General features: G+C 50.2%; 1 protein-coding gene across 2 annotated transcripts; it reads left to right on the forward strand.

Annotated features, from left to right (window-relative positions):
• Positions 1-13000: 13000 nt before the first annotated feature.
• Positions 13001-27724, forward strand: PTBP1 (polypyrimidine tract binding protein 1). 2 transcript variants are annotated; one of them, XM_066341677.1, is made up of 15 exons: positions 13001-13142; positions 17686-17716; positions 21016-21091; positions 21356-21528; positions 21630-21776; positions 21875-22045; positions 22118-22228; positions 22320-22494; positions 22756-22833; positions 23522-23670; positions 24840-24873; positions 25295-25387; positions 25471-25687; positions 25969-26046; positions 26156-27724. In XM_066341677.1, the coding sequence occupies exons 1-15, from the start codon at positions 13135-13137 to the stop codon at positions 26286-26288; spliced, it is 1674 nt and encodes a 557-aa protein (XP_066197774.1). In that variant the 5' UTR covers positions 13001-13134; the 3' UTR covers positions 26289-27724. The 2 variants fall into 2 exon arrangements, with proteins under 2 accessions (XP_066197774.1, XP_066197779.1); XM_066341682.1 differs by lacking the exon at positions 22756-22833.
• Positions 27725-27827: the final 103 nt, after the last annotated feature.

Genomic DNA, 27827 nt, shown 5'->3' on the forward strand with positions numbered 1-27827 from the left:
CCTGTCCTTCTTGACTGGGACTGGGTATGTCTGTGTGTTCCTAGCACATCCTGAGTTCAAAAAAACCAGGTCAGGGGCCCAGAAAGGAGATGGTGGACAAGGGGTGGAGAAGTGGCTCCCTCTTTGCAGGCTGTCAGCACCAACAATACCGCACATGTTGAAGATGTTTCCAGAATTTCAGTTTGGGAAGATGAGAAAATTCTGGGGATGGATGTTGGTGACAGTTGCACAACGTGAATGTACTTAAAGCCACTGACCTGTCTGATTGAAAATGGTGAAAAAGGTAAATTTTATGTTATGCATATTTTATAATTTTATTTTTAGGTTATTTCTTGTCTTGTTTTTTCTTTCTTTTTTTTGTGTGTGGAAGAGACAGAGAGAGTCAGAGGGACAAATAGGGACAGATAGGAATGGAGAGAGGTGAGAAACATCAATTCTTCATTGCAATTCCTTAGTTGTTGTTCATTGATTAATTTCTCATATGTGCCTTGACCAGGGGGCTTCAGCAGACCGAGTAACCCCTTGCTCGAGCCAGTGACCTTAGGTCCAAGCTGGTGAGCTTTGCTCACACCAGATGAGCCCACGCTCAAGCCAGCGACCTCGGGGCCTTGAACCTGGGTCGTCCACATCCCAGTCCGACGCTCTATCCACTGCGCCACCGCCTGGTCAGGCTTTTCTCTTTCTTTCTTTCTTTCTTTCTTTCTTTCTTTCTTTCTTTCTTTCTTTTTTTCTTTCTTTCTTTCTTTCTTTCTTTATTTATTTCTTAACTAATTTAAAAAATATTTTACAGTTTTAAAAAATAATGTTTCATAAGAAATAATATCATCTGGAAAGTTTCAAAATATAAAATAAGGGGAGAAAAGAAAACCTACTTAACAAGGAAGCAAGTCTTTTTTAAAATTTTTATTTATTTATTTATTTTTGACAGATACAGAGAGAGTCAGAGAGAGGGACAGATAGGGACAGACAGACAGGGAGGGAGAGAGATGAGAAGCATCAATTCTTCGTTGCAGCTCCTTAGTTGTTCAGTGACTGCTTTCTCATATGTGCCTTGACCAGGGGGCTACAGCAGAGCGAGTGACCCCTTGCTCAAGTCAGTGACCTTTGGACTCAAGCCAGCGACCCCTCACTCAGGCTGGTGAACCCGTGCTCAAGCTGGATGCTCAAGCCGGCAACCTCGAGGTTTCGAACCTGGGTCCTCTGTGTCCCAGTATGACACTCTATCCACTGCGCCATTGCCTGGTCAGGCTCACTGGTTGATTCTTGTGTGTGCCCTGACCAGGGATCAAATCCACAACCTTGGCGTATCAGAAAGATGCTCTAACTTGGCCTGGCTACCCCGTCTCAGTTTGGTGAACAGAATAAATTTAAAAAATAAAATTCAAAGTTCCTGCTCAATGTAACACCCTCTAACACACTAACACTTGTTCCCTCTGGATTATTGGGGACATTTGTTTCCTCTTCAGCTCTGTTTTTAAATGTTTTGCTATACTAATGTGGGAAACTAAGTTGGTTGTTAAATGCAAAATACATCATGGAAAAATGAATACAAAAGGCCTGAGAACCATTTAAAACTCAAAGGATAAAAGATGCATAGCAGTTGGGAGCCATCTTACAAAACATAAAAATGACTGTATCCCCCCCTACTCCCCACCCCCTCCACCCTCCCCATGCACTTCAGTTGTGGAAAATAGGCCTGGAAACTTCTGGGAGCAAACAGCATGAACTTGAAACAGCAGGAATATGCAAGAAATAGGGCTGAGAAGCTTTGCATGTTCATTTTATATTCTTCCAGGGGTGCATGAATTGGTTACAATGATACTAAGTTTTTAACCAATGTTTAAAAATTATTAGCATTGGTATTATATATGTGTATATATATCCCTGGCCAGATAGCTCGGTTGTTTGGAACATAATATCCAGACATGCCTGTGGTGGCACACTGGATAAAGAATTAACCTGGAATGCTGAGGTTGCTGGTTCAAAACCCTGGGCTTGCCTGGTCAAGGCACATACAAGAAGCAACTACTAAAAAAAAAAAAAAAAAAAGAAGAAGAAGAAAAAGCAACTACTATGAATTGACGCTTCCCACTCCTCTCTTCCTTTCTCTGCTCTCTCTCTCCTTCCCCTTTTTCTAAATAAAATCAATAACAAACCAACAAACAAAACTTGAAATCCAAAAAAACCCAAACCTGAAATCCTGAGACACAGCCTGACCAGGCAGTGGTGCAGTGGATAGAGAGTCGAACTGGGATGCAGAGGACCAAGGTTCAAGACCCCGAGGTCGCCAGCTTGAGCGTGGGCTCATCCGGCTTGAGCAAAAAGCTCACCAGCTAGGACCCAAGGTCGCTGGCTCGAGCAAGGGGTTACTCGGTCTGCTGAAGGCCTGCGGTCAAGGCACATATGAGAAAGCAATCAATGAACAACTATACTAAGGTGTCACAGTGAAAAACTAATGATTGATGCTTCTCATCTCTCTCCATTCCTGTCTGTCCCTATCTATCCCTTTCTCTGACTCTCTCTGTCTCTGTAAAAAAATTTTAAAAAGCTCACCAGCTTGGACTCAAGGTCGCTGGCTCGAGCAAGGGGTTACTCAGTCCGCTGAAGGCCCACGGTCAAGGCACATATGAGAAAGCAATCAGTGAACAACTAAGGTGTCGCAAGGAAAAACTGATGATGGATGCTTCTCATCTCTCTTTGTTCCTGTCCGTCTGTCCCTATCTATCCCTCTCTCTGACTGTTCCTGTAAAAAAAAAAAAAAAAATCCTGAGACACAAAGGTTGTGGGTTCAATGCCCATCAGGGCACATATCGGAACAGGTCAATGTTTCTGTCTCTCTTTCTCTACCTTCCTCTTGTTCTAAAATCAATGAATTAAATTTTTAAAAAAGTTAAATGTGTAGACCCTGCCTGGTTGCCTCAGCGGTAGAACATCGGCCCAGCATGTGATTCCCAGTCAGGACACACAGGAGAAGTGCCCATCTGCTTCTCCAACCTTCTCCCTCTCCTTCCTCTCTGTTTCTTTCTTCCCCTCCTGCAGCCAAAGCTCCACTGGAGCAAAGTTGGCCCAGGCGCTGAGGATGGCTCGTGGCCTCGCCTGAGGTGCTAGAATGGCTCCAGCCGCAACGGAGCAATGCCCCAGATGGGCAGAGCATCGCCCCCTGGTGGGCATGCCGGATGGATCCTGATCGGGTGTATGTGGGAGTCTGTCTGACTGCCTTTCCGCTTCTTACTTCAGAAAAAAATACCAAAAAAAAGTTAAATGTGTATATATAAATATGTATATGGTATACATATATAGACAGACATGTACATATACACATACCTACATTTACATGTCCACTCATTTTCCACACAAGATAGACATAGGAAATATAAAAGGAAGGCCTCTGATATTAAAGGTGGTTATTGCTGACTTGCAGGGGGCAGAGTTTACAGGTAATTTTTAGTTTTATTTAGTTATCTAATTGTGTACAATGGGAATTTAGCATACATACATTTTAAACTCAGTAAGAAAAATATGTATAAATGCCTCAGGAACAAAAAGAAATCTTCTACCCTGGCCTGATAGCTCAGTTGGTTAGAGAATTGTCCCCATACACCAAGGTTGTGGGTTCCATCCCCGGTAAGGTCAGATACAAAAATCAACCAAGGAGCCTGACCAGGCAGTGGCGCAGTGGATAGAGCGTCGGACTGGGATGCAGAGGACCCAGGTTCGAGACTACGAGCTTGCCAGCTTGAGCACGGGCTCATCTGGTTTGAGCAAAGCTCACCAGCTTGGACCTAAGGTCGCTGGCTCGAGCAAGGGGTTACTCGGTCTGCTGAACGCCCGCGGTCAAGGCATGTATGAGAAAACAATCAATGAACAACTAAGGTGTCGCAAGGAAAAACTGATGATTGATGCTTCTCATCTCTTTCTGTTCCTGTCTATCTGTTCCTATCTATCCCTCTCTCTGTCTCTGTAAAAAAAAACACAAAAAACCAAGGAATGCATAAATCAGTGGAACAACAAATCAATGTTTCTTTCTATCTCTCTCTCAAATCAATAATAATTTTTTAAAAAGTCCTCCTTCACAGATAATAGCAAATGTTGGAGAGGCTGTGGAGAAAAAGGAACCCTCATACACTGTTGGTGGGAATGTAAAGTAGTACAACCATTATGGAAGAAAGTATGGTGGTTCCTCAAAAAACTGAAAATAGAATTACCTTATGACCCAGCAATCCCTCTACTGGGTATATACCCCAAAAACTCAGAAACATTGATATGTAAAGACACATGCAGCCCCATGTTTATTGCAGCATTGTTCACAGTGGCCAGGACATGGAAACAACCAAAAAGCCCGTCAATAGATGACTGGATAAAGAAGATGTGGCACATATACACTATGGAATACTACTCAGCCATAAGAAATGATGACATCGGAACATTTACAGCAAAATGGTGGGATCTTGATAACATGATACGAAGCGAAATAAGTAAATCAGAAAAAAACAGGAACTGCATTATTCCATACGTAGGTGGGACATAAAAGTGAAACTAAGAGACATTGATAAGAGTGTGGTGGTTACAGGGGGGAGGGGGGAATGGGAGAGGGAAAGGGGGAGGGGGAGGGGCACAAAGAAAACTAGATAGAAGGTGACAGAGGACAATCTGACTTTGGGTGATGGGTATGCAACATAATTGAACGACAAGATAACCTGGACTTGTTATCTTTGAATATATGTATCCTGATTTATTGGTGTCACCCCATTAAAAAAATAAAATTATTATAAAAAAAAAAAAGTCCTCCTTCAGAAAGATCTCTATCCCCAACAGCAGTCACCCATGCCCCTCCCCAGACCCCAACAGCCACTTATCCACTTCCTTTCTCTGTGGGATTGCCTGTCCTGGACATGTCACATAAAGGGAATCAAATACTGTGTGGCCTTTTGTGTCTGCTATCTCTCACTGTCTTGTTTTCAAGGTTCATCTATGTTGGAGTGTATGTACTTGTAAAGCCAGCAGGCAGGGCCGGGGCCACTATCACAGCCGCCTGGCCCATGCAGGTTCGCATTGGATTCGGACAGTCGGTAAAGAAACCATGGAGCCAAAAACTGGTGGGCCATAGCCTTTAATCCTAGCTTGCACCCGGCGGGCAAGTAAAAAAAATACACACTGGGCTCCAAAACCCAGTCACACTCAGTGCTCACAAAGCCACTGACTTATCCGAGTTTCCTAGAATCAAAGGTTTCTAGCTCACCAGCCTTCTTCTCCTCAGTTCCCCATCTCCTTCCTTATCCCAGACACAAACTCTACACAAACTGGCATCTCACTCAGCTCTCCGCCATCTTGGCTGCTTTTCCTGGCCTCCTCCACGTGGCCTCCTCCCGCTGCTGGCTCTATTCTCTCTGCTCTCTCATGCTAACCTCAGGAACCAAGAACCAAACTCCCGCTCCGTTCCCATTTTATAGTGTAGAAATCCAAAACCTTAATCCAATATACATAATAGGGAAGTCTCTTAATACAAAGTCACTTCTCTGAGGCATGATAGGATTGTACCACCTTACACCAAAAAGGGTAGGAAAGGCTTAATCCCAAAACCAAGCCCCAGGCTACAAGGATTCTGCCTGCCTTTAGCCCACCCCAACACACATTAATATCACCTGGGCAACGGCCTCTTTAACAAAGTGAGCATAATACATTTTATCTGCCCAACAGTACTTCACTCTTTTTCACAGCCAAGTAATATTCCAATGCATGGACTGACCACATTCATCCATTGATAGACATCCATTGTTCTCACCTTGTGGCTGTTGTGAACCATGCTGTTGTGAACGTTGGGTAGTTTTATGTGGATGTGTGTTTTGATTTCTCTTGGAAGATGAAATTGCTGGGTCAAACAGTGAACTACATGTTTACCCTTTGGAGGAACTGCCATTGTGGAAAACAGTTTCCCAGCCCAGTAGCTGTGGACTAGGGATTCAACCTCTCCAAATCTTTGTCCACCCCTATGACCAACATGCGAACAGTGGCTATTCTATGGGTATAAGGTGCCATATCACTGTGGGTTTGGCCAGCATTTTCTCCATGGCTCATGGTATTGAGCATCTCCTCATGGTCCTGTAGGTCATTTGTCCACCTTCTCTGCAGAAATGTCTATTCAGAACTACAAAGAAACTTGGAGCCAGTGGCCACAGCCCCTTATCCTTCCTCCTACCCTCCCAGGCTGCTATGAGCAGAAACTCCTCTTTGGATTAGCACCTAAGCAGCCTCCACCCCTTGGCCCATCAAAACAAGAACAAATTGATGACACAGTGTCTCCATTCCGAGAAAAGGTGGTTTCTGTGGAGCCAGGGCACCAAATGCTTGTGTGTTCAGACTGGGATGAGGGACTGACCCCAGGTGGATTGTCAGGAGCCTCAACATGGCAGGTGGCTCTGAGGCCATCCAAACCGGCTGACTGAGACTCGAGATTAAGTGTCTGTTCCTGTTATAAACTATTGATGCCGGCAATCTCACCACCATGAGGCTGGCTATCTTGGGTTTCATATGTTATCTGTTATGAAAAGCAAGGCTGCTCCTTCCTTACGTCTTGAAGTCTTATTTCCCTGCCGGTGACACATTCTTTCCTCTGTGCCTGGATCTTTCCAGAATTAGCTTCTAACCAGGATTCCAGGTCCTCCCACAGTGTGGTCTAATTTCTGGGGGGTTATCTGCAGAGAACTGAGGGTTTTAAACTCAGCTGACACTGGGCCAGTCACTCTCTGTGGGTGGCCATCCAATGGTGGGATGTTGAGTAGCATCCCTGGTGCCCACCCAATCCGTGCCAGAGCACCCTCCAGTGTGACAAACACAGATGTCCTCAGACATCGCCCAGTATCCAACGGGGCAAAAAGAATCTCCCAGTGAGAACAGTTGCTTTATTGTATGTAGTAAAGGTTCCGCTGCAGTGACTGGGATGGGGCTAGGGTCCCTACTCCCTGGTGAGTGAGGACTGGGGTCTGTGCACCTGCCCTGGTCAGGACACACTGGGTAGCCCAGAGCCCCTGCTTGGCCCCATCTTGGCCAGTGTTCATGGCCCCATGACCCTGTGGACAGGCGGGTAGTCGAGTGAACAGATGGTCATGGGATCATTTACAGCCCAGCTCACGTTCCCTCTCCCTATCAAGACATCTTCCTTTTCATAAATTTTGCAAGGGCCATGGAAGCAAGCCAACTTTCCTGTCAACAGGGGAAGCTGCCAGCCCGGGCGGGACAACCACTGTCTACCCACCTGGCCACACTTCTTGAAAGCAGAATGAGTTTCCTGTGGCTGCCATGACCAAGAACTATGAATTGGGTGACTTAAAATAATATACATTTACTCTCTCCATGTTCAGGCCAGAAATCTGGGACCAAGGTGGTAGCAGGCTGGTTCTTTCTGGAGTTGTGAGTGGGTATCTTGCTAGTGTTGCCGGTAACCTCGGTGTCCTGGATGGGTGACCTCATCACTCCAGCCTCTGCCTCCCTTGTCATGTGATCTCCCCATTTGTGTGCAAATTTCCCTCTTCTTATAAGGACACCAGTCATTAGGGCCACCCAACTCCAGTGTGACCCCATCTTAACTAATTACACCTGCACAGACCCTATTTCCAAGCAAGGTCCCATTCACATGGATGCTGGGAGTCAGAACATGGACATGTCCTTCGGGACCTGACTCAACCCATGACAGGGCCCTTGTGGTTCTCTCCTCCACGCTTGGCTTAGCTCTCCAGTGGCCAGCCCGCCCCCCTCAAATTAAATGAGGCTCTTCAGCAAGGCTGCCCTAACCCGTCCCAGCCCCTTCCTACTTTACTCTCTGGCCATTTCCTGCAGTGCCCATTGCAGTCGCCTGCTGATGTTTGTTGCCCTCAGTTTTATGTTTATTATCCATCTTCCCTGAGGCCTAGCCCAGTGCCCAGCAGGAGCCCTAACATGACCTTGGGCCATTTGGGCCCATGGTCTGTGTCTCCACTACGACCACTTGAAACACCTCTGGCCCACCCCTCTTCATAGGCTGCACATGGCAACCCCCTCCTAAGAGAACAGTTTGGGGAGGGACTTCCCAATGGAGAAGGCTGATCAGCATAGTGGCCAGGAGATCAGGGTCAGTGTCAGCCCTGAGGAGTCATAGGGACAAGGGCCCTGAAGACTGTATGGCAAGTGTCAGTTCTTCATTCTTTCTCATGCCCAAGTAATATTCCACTGTGAGGATGGACCACATTGTGCTTGTCCATTCATCCGTCCACACTCAGGTTCTTTCCACTTTTGGGCTGCTGTGAACATGCTTGTACAAGTGTTTATGTGAATGTGAGTTTTATTTCTCTTGAGCACATACCTAGGAGAAGTCTCACTCGGTCAGATGGTCACTCTACAATACATGAACCCTCTGTTGGACAAGTCAGATTAATAGCCCCCAGGAAAGCAGAGCAGCCTGAGTCAAACCCTGCGGGCATCCTACAGGCTGAGAGGCTCAGGCAGTGGACTCAACCTCTCTGGGCAGGAAAAAGAAAGTAATAGTACTTTACACTCAGAGGATTAAAGAGTTAAAACTGGGAGACTCCCAACACTAGCTGAGCTCCCAGCAAGTGTGGATCAGGCTGGGGGTGGGGTGGCATTAGAGGTGGAAACCAGGTCTAGCTCAGGGACAGGGCCCAGGGAGAGGGTGGGTTCCTGGGGGGAGGGGCAAGCCAGGCTGGTTTGCGTGGATAAGGGCTAGGGAGTTTGTAGATGGCCTGAGGGCCTAGGGCTGGGCCAGGGGAAAGGCTGAGCCCAGGATGTTGGGTCTAGGATAAGACCCTTAGAGGTGACCATGACAATTCAAGGGAAGCACCTTGAGGATCCTCCTCCCCAGACAGGGTCCTGCTGGCTGGACAGTGCCTGGCAGGGATGGTAGAGGAAGAGGCCTGGGGCTAACTGGAGGATGGGGACTGGCTCAAAGTCTTGGAGCTGGGAGTCTGCTATTCCATGATGGACCTAGGCTAGAGGCAGATTCAGAATATTCTTAGGCCAGAGGGAGTTTCAGAAAGTCCAGGAGTGGCTCCAGGTCACCCAGCTGGGGTGGGGGGAGGGGCTTCAGTGTGGAGGGGCTGGGAGTAGCCTCTTTGATCCCACCTCCCAACTCTCCAGCTCAGCTAAAAGAAATGTGGAAAAAAGGTCAAAGATAATGTAAAGCCTTCAAAAGGAGGGGAGGTGTGGAGTTACTTGTCCAAGGCCTGGAACCCCCTCACATGGCTTTTGTAATCAAGGCAATGAATAAACAAACGTGACTAGATCCAAAACTATTAAGCTATCTCCATTCACAGGAAGGTAAGTCCATGGGAGGAAAAGAAGGACCGGCCTAGACCTGTCCCTGTTTGACAAAGGGATAAACTGAGGCACTATCCCCCCAAATCCCATCTGATGTGAGGAGAGGACTGAGGCCCTGAAGGTCCCTCCCACCAGAGCCCAGGATACCAGCCCTCCACCCCCATCTGGCTCCCACCCACCTCCCTTGCTCCTGCCATGGAGTATCATTTTCAAAATTATCAAACAATTGCAAGGTGAGCACGTGGGCAGGCACTCTCATCCTGAATCATTCATGAGGGAAGCAGCTGGCAGGCAAGATTAGGATGGGAGAAAGCAGGAGAAGAAAAAGGAAGACAAAACCAGGAGGCTGGCCTGTCCCTAAATAAATGAGGGGCAAGGATCTGTCAATACCGAGCTCTAAGCCTTGTTGACCATGAAGCCCCTGGGGAGCCTGCTGCAATCATGAAGGCCTTGCCAGCAGCCTTTTGTCTTTTGTCCAAGTTTCAGATGGCGTCATGGGCTGACTGGGGGGCCCCAAAACATTATATTCACATTCCTAATTCCTGAGCCTGTAAGCATGACCTTATTTAGAAAAAGGGTTTTTGCAGGTATTAAGGGTTTGAAGCTAGATCTTCCTGGTAGGACTTAACTCCAATAAATGTCCCTTTTAGAGACACACAGAAAAGGGACAGAGAGGATAAGGGAGAAAATGGCATGTGATCACAAATTCAGAGACTAAAGTGATGTGCCTACAACTGAGACTTAGAGCCCCTAGAAACTGCCGGAGGCAGTATAAGGCTCCTTCCCTGGAGCCTCTGGAGGGCACATGGCCCTGTTGACACCTTGATTTCAGAATGCTTCAGAAGGTGAGAGAATAAAGGAGGGAGTTATATAGGCTTGGGGAACCTCCCAGAAGAGATCAGCCACACAAAGGAGGAGGCCTGTGGCCTGGCCTGTGGTGGCGCAGTGGATAAACCTTTGGCCTGGAATGCCAAGGTTGCCGGTTTGAAACCCTGGGCTGCCCTGGCCAAGGCACATACAACAAGCGAGCAATGAACAACTAACATGAAGCACCTATGAGTTGATACTTCCCAATCCATGCTCCCCTTTCTCTCCTGTCTCTGTAAAATCAATAAATAAAGTTTTTTTTTAAAAAAAAAAAGGAGGAGGCCTGTGTAAAAAAGGTCAGAAACCAGAAAAGTGGCCAGTGGTGTGGGGCCTGTGAGGCTGCAAGGTTGACTTGGGCTTTGTTGGGCAGATAAAATGTATTATGCTCACTTTGTTAAAGAGGCCGTTGCCCAGGTGATATTAATGTGTGTTGGGGTGGGCTAAAGGCAGGCAGAATCCTTGTAGCCTGGGGCTTGGTTTTGGGATTAAGCCTTTCCTACCCTTTTTGGTGTAAGGTGGTACAATCCTATCATGCCTCAGAGAAGTGACTTTGTATTAGAGACTTCCCTATTATGTATATTGGATTAAGGGTTTGGGTTTCTACACTATAAAATGGGAACGGAGCGGGAGTTTGGCTCCTGGTTCCTGAGGTTAGCATGAGAGAGCGGAGAGAGTAGAGCCAGCAGCTAAAGGAGGCCACGTGGAGGAGGCCAGGAGAAGCAGCCAAGATGGCGGAGTGCTGAGTGAGATGCCAGTTTGTGTAGAGTTTGTATCTGGGATAAGGAAGGAAATGGGGAACTGAGGAGAATAAGGTTGGTGAGCTAGAAACCTTTGATTCTAGGAAACTCGGATAAGTCAGTGGCTTTGTGAGCACTGAGTGTGACTGGGTTTTGGAGCCCAGTGTGTATTTTTACTTGCCCGCCGGGTGCAAGGTAAGATTAAAGACTATGGCCCACCAGCTTTTGGCTCCGCTGTTTCTTTACCGACTGTCCGAATCCAATGCGAACCTGCATGGGCCAGGCGGCTGTGATAGTGGCCCCGGCCGTGCCTGCTGGCTTTACAGGCTTGGTCTCTGAGCAAGACAGGTGCCTTAGGAAGGCCATGCTCAGAAGTGGGTTATAATACAATTCTGATGGTATAGACCTCCACCAATGTCAGCTGCCCCTCTTCTCCCTGGGGCTGTGACACTCACATGTCTCCTTCCCTCCCCCCTGCTGTCAAAAGTGGGAGAGGTGGGCTACCCTGGCACTGGTCACCAACAGATGAGCAGCTGGTCCTGATGGTACCTAAATCAGACCTTGGATGGGAGTCCAGGAGGTAGCAAATCCACGAATCCACCTGGACAGTGCTGATTAGTGATTCTGGGGCTTCAGATATCCCCGGGTGGGAAGAGGACCAAGGACCATAGGGCAAGAGGCTCTGCAAAAATCAGCGGCTGTCCCTAATCTGTGGCAGCCCTCTGGATCCAAGACTCCTGGGCCGTGTCCAGGGCTGCCAGGCCCTGATAGTGCTGTTGCCAGGACTACGGCACTTGCTGGTGAAATGAAACTAACCCGAGAGGCACGGAAAAGAGAAATGTATTGCTTTCCCCTCTCTAGGCTGGTTCCAATTAAAAATCCCTTTTTTCAGCACAGACACAATATAGCAAACTATAATCACAACAGCTTCCTCTGTTCATTGAACTTCTACTCCGCAATGGGAATCTTACAGAGCCTGCAATGCCCACTGACTCTTGGTGCTTCCAGCAAAGAGCTGGGGGACTCAACCTACACGCAGTCTTTCTGGCTCTGGTCTCTCAGATCTCAAGTGAACCACCCCTCCATCCAGCTGGCCCTGGTTTTCCTTCACCTCTCCAAGGGGCAACGCTGTCACCCACAACCTTGTTCAACTCTTGGAATCAGCGTTCCTTGGAAAACATTTAGGGTGTTTTTCCTGCTGCTGGGATGTAGACACACCCGGTTCTGAATGTCCCATGATGATAGGATTCTGCTCTCTGCGCCCTGGATTGTTTCCCCATGTGCAGGGTGGATGACGTCTCCAGTGCGCCTCACCCCGGCGTCATTTTCCTAGTGTGCTAGGTGGGCGGCATCCCTTCTGTGTCCTGGGACTCAGTTTCCTCATATGGAGGGTGAGAGAGGTCACCTTGCGCCCTGGGCCTCAGTTTCCCCATCTCTCCTGCCAAGGAGTCGACTGCACTCGGCCTTCCCAACTCTGAGACAAAGGACGGTCGGGCGATCCCTGACCACATCGCGTCTGCAGACTCACTGACCAGCAGTGGGAATTGAGCAACGGCGCTTCTGGGACGTGTTAAGCGTCCCTTGCCAAGCCCCCCACCCCCACCCCCCAATGCTAACCTGGGAATAATGTCTTAATTTGAATAAGACTTTTCTGCCACGTGCCCACAAACAAGATGGGACCTCATAGGAGTCCTGCCCGACTCCAAGATGGCAACGCACCTTCCTTTACTCTCACGCGGGAGGTGGACGAATACTGCCCGCTGCCCGTTTGCAAGATGGCGGCAGCCTGGGGGAAGCACGTTTCCCGCCGCCTGACTCGCCACGTACCCACTCTCAAGATGTCTTCTTCCGCAAAGCCCCCACACTTGAAGGCGGTTCGATTACTAGCTCAGGCTTTGTCACGTGATCTCCCCTTTTCTGCTTTTCCCCGATGCCAAGAGCCATTTCCGCCTTGAGCTCTGACGGACGGCCATTTTCTCCAGTGGTTGCCTGCCATTCCTCTAGGCTCCACCCCCTCGAGCGCCTCCTAGCCATCGAGAGGCGCTGGCGGGGGCCAGCAGCTATCTCCCCGCCTCCCTGAGCAGCGGGAGCCAATGGGCAGCGCGCGCGAGGGACGTGTTCAGGCGTCTCCGCCATTTTGTGAGTCTATAACTCGGAGCCGTTGGGTTGGTTCCTGCTATTCCGGCGCCTCCACTCCGTCCCCCGCGGGTCTCCTCTGTGTGCAATGGACGGGTGAGTCGTGCTTGCTCGGGCTTCCCGCTTGCCTTCTCGCGCTCCAGCCTTCCTCTGGCAGCCGCCTGGGCCTCGTCGGAACGACGACCAACCTGCCGTTCCACCCCAGGCCTACGGGCAACTACGGGTTCCCTCCCCTTCTCTCGGTCGCTGGGAAAGGCTGCTAGAGGCATGAGACTGCCCACATCTTCTGGGCCAGGGTCGGCCGAGACCAGCCTTTCCCTCCGCCATGCTTGTTTTCGGTCTCCGTCACTGATACCGAACGCACGCGGCGGCCGCGCGGCCCTTCCCGTCGGTCCCCGCCCGCGCCACCTTTCGCTCCTGTGGCCCTTCCGGCTACCCGTACCCCTTTCGCTCCTTGTGTGGCCCTTTCCGCTCCCCGTCCTGCCCCCACGCGCGCGTGCGCAGCTTTTCTCACGCTTTCTCTTGCTCCGGTGCGCGTGCGCGGCCTTTCCCGCCGTGCCGACTCCGCTCTGGGCCTCCCCCGCCCAAGGCCGTCCCGGGCGCGGCCGGGAGACGCCGCCCTCTTTCCCGGAAGGGCGCGGGCCCTCCCCCGCCTCCCACTGGCCCCTCCCCGGGCTTCCCACAAAGACCGGCCGCAATCCCAGTCCAGTCCCAGCCCCAGGGCCTGGGATGCCGAGGAGCCACCCTCGCGTCTTCTTTGTTAACGCTAGCCCAGGATTCTTGTCCGGGAGTTCTTTAACATGCACTGGTTCACCCGGGTCGTGGAACTCCAAGCCCTAGATCCCGCGGAGCGACCCACGTGGGTCGGAACGACCGGACCCTGAGCCTTCGGGCAGTGTAGTCGGCTGGCCGGCCACTTTGAAAGAGGGAAGGGGCCTTGGGTGTACAGGCAATCGGCTCCGGGACGGAGGCGAGAGAACTGGGGCGAGGGGAGGTGGGATAATCCACTTTTCGAATTGAGCTATCCCCGTAGTCTTGTTAAGTAGATTTTAAACTACAGAGACTTAATCATTTTAACGTTGAGATAGAGTGCCAACGCACAAAGCTGTGTTTTGTTAGCCAGAGACATGAGTTTGCCCAGTGTGGAGACACTTCTTGCAAATGTTTTTGGTCTGGGGAAAAATAATAGAATGTTAAAAATGAAACTAACTTTAAACGGTTTTTTCCTCTTGCGAGTTAGCCTAGTTTTCATTTCCCCTTGGAAGGGCTAGGTTTTGATTTTTAAAAAGCCTGAGAATTCTATAGACCAGGGGTCCCCAAACTTTTTACACAGGGGGCCAGTTCACTGTCCCTCAGACCGTTGGAGGGCCGGACTGTAAAAAAAACTATGAACAAATCCCCATGCACACTGCACATATCTTATTTTAAAGTAAAAAAACAAAACGGGAACAAATACAATATTTAAAATAAAGAACAAGTAAATTTAAATCAACAAACTGACCAGTATTTCAATGGGAACTATGCTCCTCTCACTGACCACCAATGAAAGAGATGCCCCTTCCAGAAGTGCTGCGAGGGCCGGATAAATGGCCTCAGGGGGCCGCATGTGGCCCGTGGGCCGTAGTTTGGGGACCCCTGCTATAGACAGTTTTGGTTAACTTTTCATATGTAGCTTTGAAAGCTCTCCTTCCCGAGGTCTGGAGGGAGGCTGGTCGAAATGCCTAGAGGGTCACTCTCTGCCTCTATGCCTTGGGTTTTAAAATGATAGGTTTTTTTTCAGTCTTTAAGAAAAACTGCTGGGGCATGAGGAATACAGTATCAAGTCCACCTCCGGGTTGGGATGGCTCTCCCAGAGAATCCCTTACCAAGCCACTGGGCCTGGGTTGTGGATGCAAACTAGTGGGTACTTAGGGGCCCTGTGGGGAAATCTTAGTGTTTGTGCATGGAAGGGAGCACTTCAAGGAAATATCGATGTAAAGTGGGCAAAAGCCTTTTCTCCATTGTCTAGCCCAGTGCTCCTGTTTTGCTTCCCTAAAGGGATGACTGTTGAGGGAGTGTTTCAATGTTTCACCCTCTAAGTGTGGCTTGGGGACTTAATTCCATTTGCAGCCTCTTTTGGATGATGTGGTGTTACCTAGGCAGCCAGGCCAAACCTGTTCTTTGGAAGGTTTGGGAACCTTTTTAAGAGAGGCCATTAAAGAAATTTATTTAATTAATTTATTTTAAAGACTTTTTTATTGGTTTTACAGAGAGCTTGCAAGAGTATCACAAGTCATAGTTGCTTCACTTTAGTTGTTCATTGTTTGCCTTGTTGCTTGTTGTATATGCTTTGACTAGGTAAGACCAGAGTTTTTAAACTGACCTCAGCGTTCCAGGTCGATGCTCTTGTCTACTATGCCACCACTGGCCATACTGATTGATTTTAGAGAGACAGAGACAAAAGAAAAGCATTCATTCATTGTTTTACTTAGTTGTGCGCTCATTGGTTGCTTCTGGTATGTTCCCTCCCAGGGGATGGAACCTGCAACCAGAGGACTTTCTAACCAACTGGGCTGCCAGGACCAAGAAGGGACATTTTATGTAAAACTTCCTGCTCCTGAGCAGCCCTCCCAAGGAGTAGGAAGCAGTGAGTTGTCCTGGGTTAGCAGAGGGGAAGCTGCATGTTTTTCATTCTTTTGGGTTTTTGGTTTTTCTTGTTTTTGAGTTTTTCCTTGGCTCCATAGGTTTTAAAAACTTTTTGATGTTAGCCCATAATCTTTTCTTACAGTGAAGAGATGAAGGCCTTTCAGTAGAGGTAATGGGTTAGAATGAGCCATTGAGCACTGCAGATGGTAGGACTATAATATAGCTCTTGGAGTCATGCTGTGTCAAAGGTGGGAGTCAGTGCCTTGAACTTTTCTGAGGGCAGAAGCAAAGGGGTAATGGTGTAGGTCAGTGGTCCTCAACCTTTTTTGGGCCATGGACCGGTTTAATGTCAGAAAATATTTTCACGGACCGGCCTTTAGGGTGGGACAGATAAATGCACAAAATAAAATTATGCAACCAGTGTAAGAACTGGTATTTTTAAATGTAATTGTCGAACTTACGAGACAAGCGTCAAGAGTGAGTCTTAGACGGATGTAACAGGGAATCTGGTCATTTAAAAAACTACAACAACGTTCAGACTTAAATATAAATAAAACGGAAATAATGTAAGTTATTGATTCTGTCTCTATGGACCAGTACCAAATGGCCCACGGACCGGTACTGGTCCCCAGCCCAGGGGTTGGGGACCACTGGTGTAGGTGGCTGCTCCAGGCTGCTCCTTTTGCCCATTCTGAGACCATCCTTTCCATGTCTGGGTGAGGGAAACATCTTTGTGTGACATCATGGGAGGCTCTGGTCACAGATCTCTAAGCCAGGTTACCTGGTAGGGGGGGCGTTGCTAAGTTCCTCTCCATGAGTCATTGAGAACTGTTTACATTTGCTATGTAGAAGCCCTTGGAGGATTTTTTTGTTTGTACTGCATCTGTAGTTGAGACCTGCAGACTCTCAGCCCCTCCTCTCAAGTGAGGACCAGGCTTGTGTGCACTCCAAGAAGGAGGCCTCCATGGAGGCCTGGTGCCTTGGGCCTGACTGAACACTCCTGCTTTACTGAGAGACTGCTGGAACCTTAGTAGCCAAGGTTTCTCCTGGCCTTCCTGAGCTGGGCCTGGGGCAGGGAGAAAGTCCAGTCACACTGAGGCAGGTTGATGAGTAACTTGTGTTATTTATTTATTGGGGGGGGGGGTATTTTTCTGAAGCTGGAAATGGGAAGGCAGTCAGACAGACTCCTGCATGCGCCCGACCGGGATCCACCCGGCATGCTTGTGCCCAACACGGGGCGATGCTCTGCCCATCTGGGGCGTCGCTCTGTTGCAACCAGAGCCATTCTAGTGCCTGAGGCAGAGGCCATCCTCAGTGCCCGGGCCAACTTTGCTCCAATGGAGCCTCGGCTGCAGGAGGGGAAGAGAGAGACAGAGAGGAAGGAGAGGGGGAGGGGTGGAGAAGCAGATGGGCGCTTCTCCTGTGTGCCCTGGCTGGGAATCGAACCCAGGACTCCCGCACGCCAGGCTGATACTCTACCACTGAGCCAACTGGCCAGGGCCGCTTGTGTTAATTTCATCTGATTATTTGTCTCTCTGTTGTCTCCTTGCTCTGAGCCAGTCTGCTATTCTTTGAACAGAGTTCCCTTGTTGAGTCCCCTTGTGAAGCTGACCTCAGGGCCTTGTGAGTTGCCTTCTCACTGGCCTTCCTTCCCAGCTTGAAAATATCGTTCTCCAGGCGATTCTAGTTTTTAGAAAGCAGACAACAGCACTTCAGCCTTTAACAACAAGCATCAAGTGTCCCTCCTGGGGCTTTTGGAGGGGGTGTCTTTGTCTGGGGTCCTGCTGGGAGGGAGGGGAGCTGGAGGACAATGATGGCTCCTTTTCAAGTTGAGATTAAATGGATGACAGCTCACTTCCCTGCCCCAAGCTTATTAGTTATCCGAGGACCTCAAATGGGGCCAGGGGTGGGGAGAAATGTGTAGCTAGAGAGGCCCTTCACTGGCGGACCTGTCCTGGGAGCCCAGCTGCTGTAGTACACCTGCTAACGTTCTCCTTTCTTTCTCTCTTTACAGCATTGTCCCAGACATAGCAGTTGGTACAAAGGTAGGCATTGCTGACTCTGCTATCCTGTTAGTTGGTGTGGCCTCTGATCTGGTGCTATGTGGGCCCTTCCCTCCTCTGAACACTAGGGCTTCCTTCAAACAGCAGTGCTCTTGTGGTCTACAGTTTGCAAGGGGCAAAAGGATTGCAGGCTGGTTGTTATTCTTCAGACACTTTTCCTTTGTCCTACTTGCATCCAGTCCATTCTAGTGTCTGCATTTCCAGCAATGTGGGTTGGGTGGTCCTTCGGTGGTAAATGCATGTTGGGCTTTAGTTTGGGACGCTTCCTCCTTGCCCTGGAGAGAGTCCTAGGATGTGTGATTGGAACTGAGGATATCTGCCCAATGTTCTAAGTATAAGTACTCTTGGTTTGATATAGAAAAAGTCGAAATCTAATTGTACAAGCAGTTTGTGGGGTGGCTGGTGGGGTAGGAGGGTGCAGAGGGGCTACCTTTGATGCCATCACGGTTCAAATACTTTTTGGGTTGAAAACCCCAGTGGTTTTTTTCTTTTGAAATAAAGGAAAATAGAGGTGTTACAATTCCTTTATGTGCTCTTCCTACCTAGTACTTGGACATTTAAGCTGTAGAAAGGGCAGAGTTGGCAGCTGCTGTCTCCACAGGGTGTTGGGGCCATGGTAGTCTTCCCCTCCCTTCAGGTGAGGACCAGGCTTGTGTGAACCTCAAAAAGGAGGCCTCCATGGAGGGCCTGGTGCCCTGGTGGAGACTGGGACCTGGGGAGTCCACTGCAGGTGGCTTGGTCAGTGGGCTGGTTTCGGTTTTTCCAGGTGGAATCTTGTCTCCACTCCCTCTGTCCTGATCATCTTGCAGATAAAACCTGTTTATTCAGTGGTGGGAGGAGGGAAAGAGACTTTCATCTGAAGCGTTTTTTAACCACAGAAAATGTCTGGCCTGACTTGGCCCATTTCTAGCTGGAGCAGCTCTGCCTGGGGCTGTCCTTGAAGTGGCCCCTCTGGCTAACTCCACCTGACTGGCCCCAGGGGACTTGTTTTCAGACTCAGACCTGCACAGGACAAACCCCGACGCTCTCAGGGAGGCACCACTTGGCTCTACCACCACAGCTTGGTACCTGTACCCCAGCCCACCAGGAGGGCAGCACAGTTGGGTTCTGGGCACCACTGACAATCACCCCAGCTTGAGAACAAACTTTGCCTTAAGTTAGAGGTGTCCAGAGGTCAGTGATGCTAAGCTATTGCTTAAAAAACAAAGGTTCCCCCTACACGCTGTTTGTTGGAGCAGGCATTCCTTGTTCCCCGCAGGAAGCACACAGCTTGGGCTTTTCTAGTAGATGCTCAATTGAAAAGCGCTATGGGGTCTCCCCAAGTGTCTACTCTGAAAAGAACCATCCGCTGGATGGTCTCTCTAAAGGCAGTTGGACTGTTCTCTTAGTTTCACTCTGGTCATGACCTCACTATGGCTGTGCCCAAGTCAGAAGGCCTTTGGGAAATCTCAGCATCTGATCTGGCCTGTGTCCCTCCACAGTTTTTCCCTTAAGGGTTTCTGCCCCAGTGGGCAGTCCCCTTCTGAGCTGCTTGGTCACTGCCTGCACCAGGGTGTCCCTGTGCTTTCTGTGGAGGGGCTACTTAGCTGACCAGGCCTGTATTCCGAGGGAAAGGGCTTGGAGAAGTGCATAGACGAGTAATCACAGTTTGCCTCATAGATGATGTGGGAGCAACAGGCCATCTCCCATGGGAACGCAATGAGAGCCAAGAATGCTGCCACTCAAAAGCCCTGCCTGGCGCTGGTCTGAGCAGTCAAGATGCCCTTTTTTATGGTTGTGCAGTCAGGACATGGAAGCCACATGGTACCTGGCTTGTGTCCAGCGCTGGGGGAGGCACCTTTATGAGCCTAAAGGGGGACGGGCATGGGTCAGAGTTCCCGGTTAGAAATAGGAAGCGACTATCCTGTGGCTTACACAGGTGGAATTCACCCACCTTTGGTGTCATCGGGATATTCTGGGGCTGGGGTGTACTCTGCTTGGTGGCTTTGTCCACACCAAGACTTGTGTGCCTATAGTGCTGAGCTCTGAAGCACCAGGTGTCCACTCAGGGAGACAACTGAGTCAGCCGCAAGACATTTCACTTTGTATTAGACCCCAGCCCTCAGAGACCAACAGTCTAACCACTTATTTCTTCCCTTGAAGCACTGTGGGTTTGAGCAGCCCCCATTATAAGCCATGCACTATGGGCCTGGGTCTGCATTGTAATTGTGGGTGCTGGCCCAATCACAGGTTCAGAATGTGGGGGACACATGCCCACAGCAGGGAGCTAGTGGTGGTATAGCCATTCCTGATCTCCTCAAAGAGCAGTTTGTATATCTACCTGGCTCCCTTTAGTAGGTCTTGACAGCCACCTGTGGCAGGGCAAAGGTTCTGAGGGCTTCTAGGGCACCTCAGCTCTGCCGGGGGAAGACTGGTGGCCACATGGTAGTCCTGTGATGGTTGTACTTGTTCGAGTAACAACTAAGTTGGCAGTTTGGAGGCAGGGCAAAGATAAGGTGTACTTGGGAAACGCGGTTTGAAAGAGAGGGCAAGGCTGTAAAGGCCCAGGTGAGCTGGTCTCTTGTCCCTGTTGTTGGCTTGACGGGAGCTGAGGTTGAGGGCCCGGGACAGTCTGCCCTGGTTGCCAGTTTTGGTCCTGGTCTTATTGGTGAAGCCCTGCCATAGCTCTGTCTACCCCATAGGAGTAATCAAATTGTTTCTGGGGAAAAAAACAGGTCAGAAGTGACAGGAACCCACCTGCAGACATGCAGTGCTTGAGCTGTTCTCGGCCCCCATTTTCTTGGTCATTGTGCAGTCACTGGAGAATGTCACCGACTGATGGAGAGGTAGAGTTTCTAGTCAGTGAGTGATGAGGCTGCAGCTCAGGTGTCCTTACACAGCTGGAAAATAGGCCAAGGGAGTAGCTGCAGTGTGACAAGGGGACTTTGTTCTCAAGTTTGCAAGTAGCTTTGTGATAGCTAAAGACGGTCCACCAGTCTCAGGGTGGCTAGCTGGTTCTGCCATTGGAGCACCTGACCTGAGGCCTGATCACAGACCCCAGAAGGGTCCCCCATTACCAGGAGATGAGAGTGATTTGCAAGTCTCCTTTGGTGACAGCCTCCACTTTGGAAAAGCAGCCACATCTGGGGATTCAGGAAGACCACGAGGCCATCTTGAGGCGGGACAGGCACAGTGCAGGGCAGTCTCTTCAAATCTGAGCAGCGGGATATTCTGGGAGGAAAGGGTCTATAGCCATGTGCCAGGCCACCTCCAGCCCCATTCTAGTGCGCCCTCTCTTCCAGCGGGGATCGGACGAGCTCTTCTCTGCCTGTGTTACAAACGGACCCTTTATCATGAGCAGCAACTCGGCCTCCGCAGGTAACTGCTGACCAGAGGCCTTTGTGCCTGCCCTGGGGGTTTCTTCTTTGTGCCCAAGTGTGCTCTATGCTACAGGACACTGGGTGAACTGATTTTGGCTGTAATTTAGAGCCCCAGTTCACACACAGCCACACTTCCTGGGAGTTGGCATGGGGGTAGGACATACCAGATGTGGAGATCACTCTGCTTGGCCCCACCTGGGAGGGGTGAGTTTTGCTGTGTGGGAACCTGGAAGGTGCTCTGACAAACCACCACTCTTCTCAGCAAACGGAAATGACAGCAAGAAGTTCAAAGGTGACAACAGAAGTGCAGGTGTGCCCTCCAGAGTAATCCACATCCGGAAGCTCCCCAGCGATGTCACCGAGGGCGAGGTCATTTCCCTGGGCCTGCCCTTTGGGAAGGTCACCAACCTCTTGATGCTGAAAGGGAAAAACCAGGTGTGTGAGCCCATTCTAGGAAGGGCTCTGGGCTGCAACAGGGGTGGGATGTAGGGCTTATCCAGGGGCCTGGGCCTGGCTTACCTCCCCACCCCTGCCAGGCCTTCATTGAGATGAACACAGAGGAAGCAGCCAACACCATGGTGAACTATTACACTTCAGTGACACCTGTGCTTCGTGGCCAGCCCATCTACATCCAGTTTTCCAATCACAAGGAGCTTAAGACCGACAGCTCACCTAATCAGGCCGTACGTTATCCCCTTGACCCCTTTGGAGTGGGGCAGGGCTCTTGGTGTGGGCCTAGGGGCAGTGGGACTGACAGCTGTCCCCTCCCCTTTCCCCACAGCGGGCCCAGGCAGCCTTGCAGGCAGTGAACTCAGTTCAGTCAGGGAACCTGGCGCTGGCTGCCTCGGCTGCTGCTGTGGATGCTGGGATGGCGATGGCTGGCCAGAGCCCGGTGCTCAGGATCATTGTGGAGAACCTTTTCTACCCAGTCACCCTGGACGTGCTTCACCAGGTGAAGTGGGATCCAGGGTACCCAAATTTTCATCCAGTCCTGGACAGAGGCTGACTTTCCTTTTTCTGGCAGATATTCTCCAAGTTTGGCACAGTTCTTAAAATCATCACTTTCACCAAGAACAACCAGTTCCAGGCACTGCTGCAGTATGCCGAACCCGTGAGCGCCCAGCATGCCAAGCTGGTGAGTGGGTCCCTAAGGATGCCTGCCTGGGCTGCCCACCCCTCCCCTTGCAAGCCTCAGGACCCCAGCCACTCACAGCCTTTCCCTGCAGTCACTGGACGGACAGAACATCTACAACGCTTGCTGCACACTCCGCATTGACTTTTCCAAGCTTACCAGCCTCAACGTTAAGTATAACAACGACAAGAGCCGAGACTACACCCGTCCTGACCTGCCTTCTGGTGACAGCCAGCCTTCACTGGACCAGACCATGGCCGCGGCTTTTGGTAAGATGTCCGGCAAGGTGCCCAGTATTGCTGTGGTAGGCAAGGATGCGTAGCTCAGTCTCAGTGCCCAGGCCCTAGGAGTACCATGATGCCCGCCCTGCGCCCAGGGAGGTTGGCTCCCGTCACTCCTTACATGGCAATAGCACCCAACACAGGTGGACATTGGACCTGCCTGCTGGGTGTGGGGTGCGCCGGCTCGGCTCACTCGGCTCTGGTGGCGGAGGTTGTGGGTGCGATGATTAGTGTCTCATTTGTTTCTAGGTGCACCTGGTATAATGTCAGCCTCTCCGTATGCAGGAGCTGGTTTCCCTCCCACCTTTGCCATTCCTCAAGCTGCAGGTACTCAAACACTTGGTCTTGGTCCCCACAGCTGACTGTGCATGTCCACACACCTTTCAGTAGCTCTGCTGACACATGAGCTGAAGGGCGCAGTCATGGGGGGAGCCCACCTTCCTGGGCGCGGGCCTCTGGGTTCCCTGAGGATCCTGGACAGGGTAGTCGTAGGACAGGGCCACACAGAGAATCCTCTAACCGCACAGTCTCTGGTCTGATTCCTTCAAGCACCTCCCGGGCAAGGACGTGTGCACACAGTGGTTGGAGGGATGAGTCCCTAGTAGGTGAATTTAAGTGTCCTGGTAAGCAGAGTGGCATGAGCTGGGCGGGCACACCTGAGCGTCCCTCCTGGGGGCTGGGCGCCTGACCATGTGACAGTCATGAGCCTGCTGTGTCCTGCCTAGTGTGCCATCTGCATGGTGATGGGCACCTGCATGCACACAAGGTCAAGGCTCAATTTTGCATTCATGGAGCTGGAGCTTTTGTGCTGTATGGGCTGGGCGCATGTAGCCGGGTCCAACCCCAGTGCAATCTGCTGTGAGGAGGATGAGGGAGCCAGCAGGCAACGTGGCCAGGATAGGCCGAGTGCAGGAGCCTCCTGTGTGTGTCCTTTTGCATGAAGATGGGCAGGATTTCGCTCCCCTCTTGGTGAAGATGGCACTGTTGCTTATCTCTTTACCACCTCTTTCTGCAGGCCTCTCTGTTCCCAATGTGCATGGAGCACTGGCTCCTCTGGCCATTCCATCAGCAGCAGCAGCAGCCGCCGCAGCGGGCCGAATTGCTATTCCAGGCCTGGGAGGGGCTGGAAATTCTGTCCTGCTGGTCAGCAACCTCAACCCCGAGGTACGTGGCTCTTCCAGGTTGTTCTTCCGGAGGCTCAAGCAGGGAAGTTGTGCTCTCAGGTCTTAGTGCAGACTGTCAGCAGGTTGCGCTCTTGTAACTCCTGGAGCTCGTACACAGGCTAGTCCTTTTACAGCCGCACTCTGCGCTCGCTGCATCCTCCCCTCCCTTCCCACTATGCTGGGAGCTCTGTCCCCTAATGTCCTGGTTTACATGTCCAATTCTATAGTGTTGAGAGTTGAAATAGTTTTCGATACATGAAAGCAATCATAAAATTTCAAACCAAACACTCCTCTGTCTAAAGAGGTCTCTGGACACCTCTGCTCAGGAGGGCCATGGTCTGTGCTGCCCCCACAAGTCCGAGTACCAGTATCTGGAATAGCCAACCTACACTTGTCTCTGGGCTAAGTTTGGCTCAGAGAGAACTTGGGTGAGATCAAGGTTCAAAATATTTAACTCTTGAAAGATGGGATTAATGTTCAATTAGCATTTTCAGACTTTTCTCATCTGTCTGACCACTCCTGTGATCTCTTGGCCTGGGGCGGCCGGTGCCTTGTCTGAGTTAGATGCTCTAGAAGCCTCACTAACAGACTCCACCCCTCGTGCTTGTGTGAGCGTTTATACTTTCCCCGCAGCAGTCAGCAGGAGACAGGTTCCAGGGGAACTGAACCCAGCAAGGGGCTCAGCAGGAGCAGGGCAAGGCCCAGGGGCAGCAACGTCTCCTGCTCACTGTGCGGACAGGTGCTTTCCTGCCTGCTCCACGAGGTGGACCTGTGACTAGTAATGTGTGTAGATCTGACTGATGGAACACTGCGGATTTTCTTATGTATTTACTGACCTGTGTTTTTTGCTACTTTTTTTCTTTTCTCCCCTTCCCCTTTCCCAATTTTTTTTCTGATCCGGAATTTCTTTGCCAACTGACTGCACGGTACTTCTGCTTCCTGTTGTTGCTTGAAACAAAACAAAACCATAAATAAATAAAAACAAAATTCCCCCTCAAACCCTGCTCTCCGGAAACCAACCTGCCCTTGAATATTAACATCCTGACAACTTCATCATCCATCAACCTGCACGCCTGCGGGGCTGCCTCCTCGTGGTGGACGATGGCAACTCGCTCCTTGACCTCTCCCTTTCCCTGTCCCTCCGCTGCCTTGCTCTGCTGTCCTCTAAAGAGAGTCACACCCCAAAGCCTCTTTATTCTTTTCGGTATGTTATCATTCACACTTTTATTATCTTGTTTTCATTTAATTGAGGTTATTTTGACACCCTAAGATGTACTATGAGTTTGCAGTTCTGCCTCATTACTGGTTTGCCTTCGGTTTTTGTGTATTTATTTGGATTTCGTAGACACGCATGGTTTATTGCCCTGCATGCTTTCGCAGAGTTAAGCGTGTTGGTAGCATGTAAAGTGATGGCTTTTTGGCAATTGACCTTTCCTGGATTTTATGACTTTTTTGCTGAAGGTAGTTCTCCTGGTAACATCCCTGTGACTAGACGCAGGTTCCCAGAGGCAGAATAGCAAACCTTCGGGAAGAGCCAGCCCTGTGAGGGTGTGTGGGTCATGGGGGCTGGTGGGGGAGGCGGCAGCAGATCCCAGGCTCAGGGCCCTGTACCCACGCTTTTGAAGGCGTGTATGGCGATGTGCAGCGGGTGAAGATTTTGTTCAATAAGAAGGAGAATGCCCTGGTGCAGATGGCAGACGGGAGCCAAGCCCAGCTGGGTAAGGGGTGTTGGCCTGGGGTAGGGGTGGGGAACCAGGTGTGTGCCTTGGGGCCTTGGGTCACATGGGTCCCCCATTTCTAGCCATGAGCCACCTCAACGGGCACAAGCTGCATGGGAAGCCAGTGCGCATCACACTCTCCAAGCACCAGAACGTGCAGCTGCCCCGTGAGGGCCAAGAGGACCAGGGCCTTACCAAGGACTATGGGAACTCACCCTTGCACCGCTTCAAAAAACCAGGCTCCAAGAATTTCCAAAACATTTTCCCACCTTCAGCCACCCTCCACCTCTCCAACATCCCGTATGTGTCACATGGATGGGTCAGGGTGGGGGCCTCCTTGGAACCCTATGCTTTTAGTAGGTTGTTCTGCTATAAGCTGCATCAGTCCTTCCTGAGACTTGTGAACCAAAGGAGGGGAAGGGGGAAGGCATTTTTTACACACCTGTTAAGTACCCTATAACTGAGTTTATAAAAGACCTTGGGCCTTCGCCACCTCTCAAAATTACTGTCCTCAAGGGAGTGGCTGTGGTCTTGGCCTTCCACTAGAGGACCTGTGGCTCAGATGTCTTCTCTCCTTGCAGGCCCTCCATATCTGAGGAAGACCTCAAGATCCTTTTTTCTAGCAATGGCGGAGTTGTCAAGGGGTTCAAGTTCTTCCAGTGAGCATAAAACCCTCTCCACACCCATCTTCCTTTCCCCACCCACCCACCCCTCATTTCCTCTTTTCTCCTCTACTTCATGTTGTTCCTGTCTCCTCACATCCCATAGGAAGGACCGCAAGATGGCGCTGATCCAGATGGGTTCAGTGGAAGAGGCCATCCAGGCTCTTATCGACCTGCACAACCATGATCTGGGTGAAAACCACCACCTGCGGGTGTCCTTCTCCAAGTCCACCATTTAGGCCCAGCCACCAAGGACCAGCCTGCCGGGAGGTCCCGGCAACAACTTCCATCATTCCAGAAAATAGCCACTTTAAAAGCAGCTGAAGTGACCTTAAAAGACCAGAGATTTTATTTTTTTAAAGAGAAATCAGTTTACCTGTTTTTAAAAAAATTAAATCTAATTTACCTTGCTCACCTTGGGGAGATGCTCGGGTGCCACCCCTGGGCTCCGGGTGACACATGGACAGCATATGCCTGCTCTCCTCCCTGGTCCCTTGCCTGTGCCTTCTGCAGGGTGGGCGTTCCCTAACCTCCACTTGGCTTTCTTGTGCCTTAAAACCCACTGCTCTGGCAGGGCCTTCTTGTGGTAGCAAATGCATAGGGATTTGGGGACTGAGGGGACAGCCTCCCACAGGGATCATGTGTGTGGCAGGAGGCTGCCAGCTGCAGGGTCTGCTGATGCCCCAATTCTTCATTTAATCAAGTGTGTGATTTTCCCCACCCCTGGCTTGAGGTGCCCCTAATAGGGCCAAGACCCCCCCAAGGGTGCGTTCCTGGCGCTTCTTCAGCTTGGAGCTTTGTTTAAATGTAAATCTCTGTATTGTGCTTTGATGCAGTTGCAGATATCTGTGCCTAGCAATATTTCCAGTTGACCAAATATTCTAATCTTCATTTATATGCAAAAGAAATAGTTTTAAGTAACCTTTTATATAGCAAGATGATAAAAATGGTATGAGTGTAATCTAAATTTCTTCCTTATATGACCTTGTATACTGTACTTTTTATTTTATTGCTTGTAATTAAGTTGCAGGGCAGGATCTAGTTTTCCAGGGCAGACACAGTGGGGGCCACTGAGGAGCCTGGGTTCTTCCTCAAAAGCCCAGGCCTGAGACCTCCAGATGCCTTACACTTATACCTGTTCTCTGTCTGGGAGGACAAGGGCTCTTAAAACTTTCAGGGTTTCTTTATTTCCTGCAAATTTGGACCAAAGTTTTTTTGTTTTTTGTCTGCCTCTAATGCTGGGACCTCTTAAGGTGGGACAACAGCCCTCGAGTCTTAACTATCTATCTCCTTTACCTTGTGTAGTCCTGCACTCATGGGTCCAAGGGGCTTCCCTGTGCACAGGCCTGGACCCCTGAGTGTTCGTATTGGGGTAGGGACAAGGGTTTAAATATTTATAATTTTTTATACCTGTTATAAGACATGAGAGGCAGCAAAGGCAGTTTTTTATGGTGACACAGATGTATATTTTGATACCAGCAATTACAGGCTCAGTATTGTAATGTGGAGCATGGCACATTCCACTCCCTGCCTGATGGCTTGTAATGTGGAGAGAACTGAATTAAAGCAATTTTTATAACAACTCTGCCTTTTCCACAGGCTTTCTGTTCACATTGTAGAAGGCAGTTTGGCCAGTCTGTACTGGACTTGGAATAAATTCTGTATCCTGCACTCATTTCCCTCTTTATTGGGCTTGCTTGTCTTCACTGCTGTTTTCTCTTCTGGGTAACCTCCAGATGGTGGGGGCTGTAGGCCAGTGCAAGTCCCATGAGCATTGG

The sequence above is a fragment of the Saccopteryx leptura genome, chromosome 1 (assembly GCF_036850995.1).
Source record: "Saccopteryx leptura isolate mSacLep1 chromosome 1, mSacLep1_pri_phased_curated, whole genome shotgun sequence".
Taxonomy (NCBI): domain Eukaryota; kingdom Metazoa; phylum Chordata; class Mammalia; order Chiroptera; family Emballonuridae; genus Saccopteryx; species Saccopteryx leptura.

Excerpts from the sequence above, each read along its gene's own strand:
- PTBP1 (XM_066341677.1), top strand. Across the intron at positions 24,874-25,294 it reads AAGCCTCTTTATTCTTTTCG|GCGTGTATGGCGATGTGCAG; the intron begins GTATGTTATCAT and ends ACGCTTTTGAAG. Across the intron at positions 26,047-26,155 it reads AAGGGGTTCAAGTTCTTCCA|GAAGGACCGCAAGATGGCGC; the intron begins GTGAGCATAAAA and ends CACATCCCATAG.